The sequence below is a fragment of the Nelumbo nucifera genome, chromosome 2 (assembly GCF_055504915.1).
Source record: "Nelumbo nucifera cultivar China Antique chromosome 2, China Antique-T2T, whole genome shotgun sequence".
Taxonomy (NCBI): Eukaryota; Viridiplantae; Streptophyta; class Magnoliopsida; order Proteales; family Nelumbonaceae; genus Nelumbo; species Nelumbo nucifera.
Window position 1 is genome coordinate 49,805,442 of NC_142650.1, and position 6,098 is coordinate 49,811,539.

Sequence of the window (6,098 nt, forward strand, 5' to 3'; positions counted from 1 at the left end):
GCAGAGGATGCCAGTCCAGACGCTGTCCCCGAGGGGGTCCCTGATAGAGGCGGCGAGCCCCCGAAGTAGTTTGCTCTTTATATTTGTAACTTAGTCTTTTCCCTTTCTGAACTGTGAATGTACTTATCCTGAGCCTTTGAGCTCGGGTAAAAATTCTTGTACCTGAACTCTCTTTTTAATGAAATATAGTTTCCTTCGAGTATCTCTTAGTGCAAAAATACTTCTAAGTGTGAGTGGACTCCGAGCTGATTAATTTAATGTATAGGTTACCCAAGCTGTGAAAGAGCAGCAGGGGTGTAGACGCCGTAGGGTTCATACCTGAGCTGTCTTTCCCTTAAGGGTTAGAGATAACCAGGTTTTTGTCAGTTTGGCATTTTGTGGCCGTTAGGCTTTGGGAAGGATTCGAAGTCCGTTCCTGAATTTCCCCCATGCTGAAGTGGCACTTGGCCTTTTCTTGTACACTTTATTTTTGCTAAGGCGGTCTTAACACCTGAGCTATTAGAGCTGCGTACCCGAAGTGGGTGACAAAGTAGGGTACATGCCCGACCTGTCTGTACTTGGGCTAAGTTGACATCGGTTGTCCTTAACGGGTTCGACTCGTTGCATGCCAGGGCGGGCTATTTGTTACAAGGTTCGTGCCCGAACCACCTGTACCTTGGGTGTTGTAAGTACTTAGTTCATGCTGATGAGGCCACTAAGTCCTGTACGCTGCCGAAGTACTTTCATTAGCTCAGCGTTTTAGCCCTTAGGCTGGAGGAGTGGCCCGTGGCCCACTCTCGGGATCTGCCCATGCCATAGAGGTGACTGGGTCCTGTTGTGCCGAGGTCATGTTAGCTCGGTATTCTGGCCCTTAGGCTTAGGGAGTGGCTTGTGGCCTACTCGATTCTTACAATTAATATTGCCTTAGGTTGACAATATTCCATGCTCGAGGTACTTGTTTCCCTTCGAGGATCTCGAGCTCGTATGTTCCTTCCCCGAGCACTCGTTTCACTTGGTAAGGACCTTACTAGTTGGACCCAAGCTTGCTAGCGCCGAACTCAGGTACCATAACTTTACGAAGGGCCAGGTCGCCAACGCGGAGGTTCCGCTTCCTGACGCTGGCGTTATAGGACCGAGCTACCCTCTGCGGGTAGGCTGCAGTCCTAATGTACGTGAAGTCCCGTACTTTGTCGAGTAGATCGAGGTTGGTACGTAGCTCATCTTCGTTTGTCTGATCACTGTATGTTTCTAGCCGCAACGTAGGTACTTTGATCTCTGCAGGGATCACTGCTTCGGTGCCGTAGGTGAGATTGAAGGGTGTTTCTCCCGTGGCGGTCTTCTCCGTGGTCCCGTAGGCCCATAGGACACTGGGTAGTTCATCTGCCCACAATCCTTTAGCTCGGTCCAGCCGTGCCCATAGTCCGCAGAGGATGGTTCTGTTCGTGACTTCTGCCTGACCGTTTTCTTGAGGGTGCGCGACTGAAGTAAAATTCTGTGGGATCCCCATGTCTCGGCACCAGTCTTGAAATTTGATGTCCCCAAACTATTTGCCGTTGTCGGAGATCAATACCCGAGGTAATCCGAAGTGGCACACGATGTTCTTCCAAAAGAAGTTTTGGACATTTCGGGTTGTGATCGTCACGAGGGGTTCAGCTTCTACCCACTTGGTAAAATAGTCCACTGTCACTACTAAGAACTTCCTTCCACCCATTGCTGGTGGGAATGGCCCGAGTAGATCGATGCCCCACTGTGCAAAGGGCCACGGGCAAGTGAGATACTTGAGGTCGGTAGTGGGTTAGTGGTGAATATTGGCATGTCTCTGGCATTTGTCACATTTTCTGACGAGCTCAATAGCGTCTGCCTTCATTGATGGCCAATAATACCCTTGTCGGAGTACCTTTTGGGCGAGGGCCCTGCCCCCCAAGTGCCCACTGCACAGACCCTCATGAGTGTCACGGAGTATGAGCTTGGCTTCAGTAGGTCGCAAGCAACACAAGTAGGAGAACGTGTAAGATATCCGGTATAGTTGTTCGTCTATCATGACATATTTGGTTGCCTGACGCTGCACCCTTCTAGCTGCATTGCGGTCTGTAGAGAGGGTCCCGTGTAGCAAGAAGCTTGCGAGCGGGTCAATCCAGCTCGGCTCTGCTTGAACAACAGGAGCGACCTCCTCTGCCCTCCTGAGAATGCTAGGCCCAGACAGGTCCTCTATGTACACGGTTCTCATGGTGATGTCGCTGGTGCTGGCTAACCTGGACAAGGCATCGGCCTCAGCGTTCTCTGACCTAGGGATTTGTCTGATAAAGTGTGACTGAAAGTTGAGCAGGGCCTCTCTGACTTGGGCTAAGTATGCGATCATGGTTGGCTCGTGAGCTTCGTACTCGCCGATGACCTGGTTGACCACGAGCTGGGAGTCGCTGCAGATAACGATGTGCTTGGCTTTTACTTCTCTGGCTAGAGCTAGTTCAGCTATCAATGCCTCGTACTCCGCTTCATTGTTAGATGCCACGAACTCGAAGCGTAGTGCGTACTTCAGTTTCGTGCCACTTGGGCCGTGCAGGACTATTCCGGCTCCGTTGCCCTGCTGGTTCGAGGAGCCATCTACATGAAGGATCCAAGGCTCCTCATCCCAGATCGGGCTTGGCCGAACTAGGAGAGATGCCGCGCTGGTTGCTACCTCACGGGGCTCGGACTCGATCGGCCTGGGAGCTTTGGGCTCACACGATTTGGGAGCCTCGTGCCCAACCGGCCTGGGGACTTCTGAGCTGAATGTGCACTCGGCGATGAAATCTGCTAAGGCTTGGACCTTAATGGCAGTTTGCGGCTTGTACTGGATGTCGTACTCGCTGAGCTCAACGGCCCACTTCGTCAGCCGACCAGAGACCTCGGGCTTAAATAAGACTTGCCTCAGAGGTTTGTCGATGAGAATGATAACAGTGTGAGCCTGGAAGTATGGGCGGAGCTTCCGAGCTGCGATTACCAATGCATATGCTAGCTTTTCTATCTCTGGGTATCTCGTCTCTGCTGCCTACAATACTTTACTAACATAATAGATAGGTCGTTGAACCCGATCTACTTCTTTTATTAGTACCGAACTGACCACTTCGTCACTTGCCGAGAGGTACAGTTCTAAAACATCGCCCTCATCGGGCCGGGTTAAGATCGGCACCCTAGCGAGGTATTTCTTGAGCTCATCAAATGCGAGCTGACAGTCTTGGGTCCACTCAAACCCTTTGCTCTTGATTGCCTTAAAGAACACCAGACAGAGGTCCGCCGATTTGGACATGAAGCTACTCAGGGTGGCTATACGGCCATTCAACCTCTAAACCTCCTTCAACTTACGGGGTGGTTTCATGTCTAAGATGGCCTTAATCTTATCCGGATTGGCTTCAATGCCACGCCGGTTAACGATGTATCCTAGGAACTTGCCCGAGCTCACACCAAATACACATTTGTTTGGGTTCAGTCTCATATTGAACTTATGCAGAATTTCAAAAACGGAATGTAAGTCTTGTATTAATTCATGTGAGAATCGAGTTTTGACGACCATGTCGTCTACATAGAATTCTACTTTCTTGTCGATTATCGGTGCAAACAATTTATTTACAAGCCTTTGAAAGGTTGCCCCTGCGTTTTTCAAACCGAAGGGCAAAACCATGTAACAGTACAGGCCGAATTCCATGATGAAGGCAGTCTTTTCTTCGTCCGCTGGGTCCATCTTGATTTGGTTATAGCCCGAATAGGCATCCAAGAAACTTAGCAACTCATGTCCTGAGGTCGCGTCCACCAAACGGTCAATTCTGGGAGCGGGAAGCAGTCTTTCGGGCAAGCCCGGTTCAAGTTGGTGTAGTCGACGCACATGTGCCACTTGCCGTTGGCCTTCTTTACCAGGACGAGGTTGGCTACCCAGCTCGGGTAGTGGACTTCTCTTATGAAGTATGCTGCAAGGAGCTTCTCAACTTCCTCGTCGACCGCTTTCCACCATTTCGGGGCTAGGTTGCATTTTTTCTGTCTAACGGGCCTAACTATAGGGTCAGTATTCAGCTTGTGAGTTATAAGGTTGGGGTCTATACCGGGCATCTCTGCCGCGGACCATGCAAAAATATCTAAATTTTGAAGTAAGAGGCTTACCAGTTCGGATCGTAGGGGCTTCTGAAAGGAAGCGCCGATCTGAAGCGTCCAAGCTGGGTCTGCTGCTGAGATCGGGACCGCGACTGTTTCTTCCGTGGGCGCGGCTTGCTCTTCGCTTTGCTCCGTGGGTCACTCCAGTTCGAGGTCGTCGGCCACCTTGGTTTTCCCCTTCAGGGCGAAAACATAGCACTTGCGGGACTCGAGCTGGTCGCCCTGCGCTACTCCCACACCGAAGTCTGTCGGGAACTTCATAGCCAAATGGTAAGTGGAGACCACCGCCCGTAGGACATGGGTGATTGGTCGACCTATTATAGCATTGTAAGGGGAGGGGGTCGCGACCACCAGGAAGTTGTATTCGAATCTGGCCACACAAGGCCATGTGCTAACCTCTACAGGTACCGTTACTTTCCCAAGGGGACGCACTTCTTCTCCACTGAAGCCCACTAAAGGGGTGTCTGTAGGCTTCAGGTCGCTCCTCTGCAATTGAAGCTGGTCGAGCGCAGCTTTGAAAAGAATGTCGGCTGAGCTGCCTGAGTCAACGAGTACACGCCTGACCTCGAAGTCATTGATTCTTAGCTTTATTACGAGCGCGTCATCGTGGGGGTAGTGGACCCCTCGCGCATCGTCTTCTGTGAAGAAAATTGGGTCTCCCGTTTTCGGCCGCTTTGGGGGGTTCTGCTCTTCCCAGGTGGCCTCACGAATTGACGTCCGAGCTGCTGCTGAAGTGCAACCCGCAACGATCGAACCTCCCACTATCATGTGGATGGTCCCCCGAACTGGCCTCTCCTCTAGAGGCTGCCTCTGCGGTTGTTCGGCCGGCCTGCTACTGGACTCGGGAGCATCTTTACCATGCTCCCCTTGCCGACCTGTGCTATTACTATTGTTATTATTATTTTGTACAAAGTTTCTCAAATATCCGCGACGGATGAGCTCCTCTATCTCATCGCGGAGGTTTTTACAACTCTCGGTACTGTGACCGTGATCTTTGTGAAAACTGCAATATAGACTCTTATTTCTTTCATTGGGATTCCCCCTCAGACGGGGTGGCCACTTCACGTACGGGGCGTCCTTGATCGCCATCAGGATTTCAGCCCGCTTTGCGTTCAGTGGGGTGTAATCAGCTCGGTCCGCTACAGGAGCTTGAAACAATTGACCCGGCTTTGCCCCCTGAATTGTTTCCTTTTTCCTTTGGCTGTCCCCTTGACTGGAAGGCTCTCCTTCTCTCTTTCTTTTTTCGGGTGCACCCTCACCCTTTTGGTTGATCTCCTCTTCGGTGGCTATGAACTTGTTTGCAAGCTTCAGAAACTCGATTATGGTCGCGGGTTGGTTGACGACCATGTGCCATTTGAACTCTTTGTGCGTCACGCCCTTCTTGGCTACTGCAAGGCGTACGACGGGGTCCAGGCGCAGTATCTGCATACAAGCATCATTGAACCGCTTGAAATAGCCCCAGATGGACTCTCCCTCTCTTTGCACTATGTTGAGGAGACTTTATTCGGTTCGCGAGCATCGCTTGCTAGTGACGAAGTGGGATGTGAAGGCTTGTGCGAGTTGCGCCCAACTTCTTATCGACCCGGGTGCCAAGTTCCGGTACCACATGCGGGCTGCTCCCCTAAAAGTAGTGGAGAAGGCCACGCACATGCACGACTCATTGGCTCTCGCCAGGTGCATCTGTGACTGAAAGGCATCTACGTGATCATTCAGGTCGAACAACCCGTCATACTTGTCAAGAGGGGGGATCTTGAAGTCCTTGGGCATTGGGACTGCTAGGAGTTCGGAAGGCAGGGGGGACGGAATCGAGAGGAGGGGAGCTTTGACTTCGGCCGAGCTTACCTCTTCTTTGCCCATGAGCTCAGGCAAATCACGGGTGACAGATCGATGAGCTCAGCGGCGGCGTCTCTACTTCTTGGTGGGCTCGGCGTTCGTGCTGCTCACCTCTACGCTGTCCGGAATGGTTTGTGTAGGGAGTAGCTTAGTCTGCTAGCGAT

The 6,098-nt window shown here is 51.6% G+C and overlaps 1 protein-coding gene across 2 annotated transcripts; it reads right to left on the reverse strand.

The window, feature by feature from the left end:
• Window positions 1-356: 356 nt before the first annotated feature.
• On the reverse strand, window positions 357-5,529 carry LOC148802198 (uncharacterized). 2 transcript variants are annotated; one of them, XM_088897706.1, is made up of 2 exons: window positions 4,111-5,529; window positions 357-4,000 (listed from the first exon to the last, which is right to left on the reverse strand). In XM_088897706.1, the coding sequence occupies exon 1, from the start codon at window positions 5,527-5,529 to the stop codon at window positions 4,240-4,242; it is 1,290 nt and encodes a 429-aa protein (XP_088753832.1). In that variant the 3' UTR covers window positions 357-4,000; window positions 4,111-4,239. The 2 variants fall into 2 exon arrangements, with proteins under 2 accessions (XP_088753832.1, XP_088753831.1); XM_088897705.1 differs by having other exon boundaries at window positions 357-4,004.
• Window positions 5,530-6,098: the final 569 nt, after the last annotated feature.

Coding starts and splice junctions, on each gene's coding strand:
- LOC148802198 (XM_088897706.1), bottom strand. CDS start 5,529: ATGCAGATACTGCGCCTGGACCCCGTCGTACGCCTTGCAGTAGCCAAG.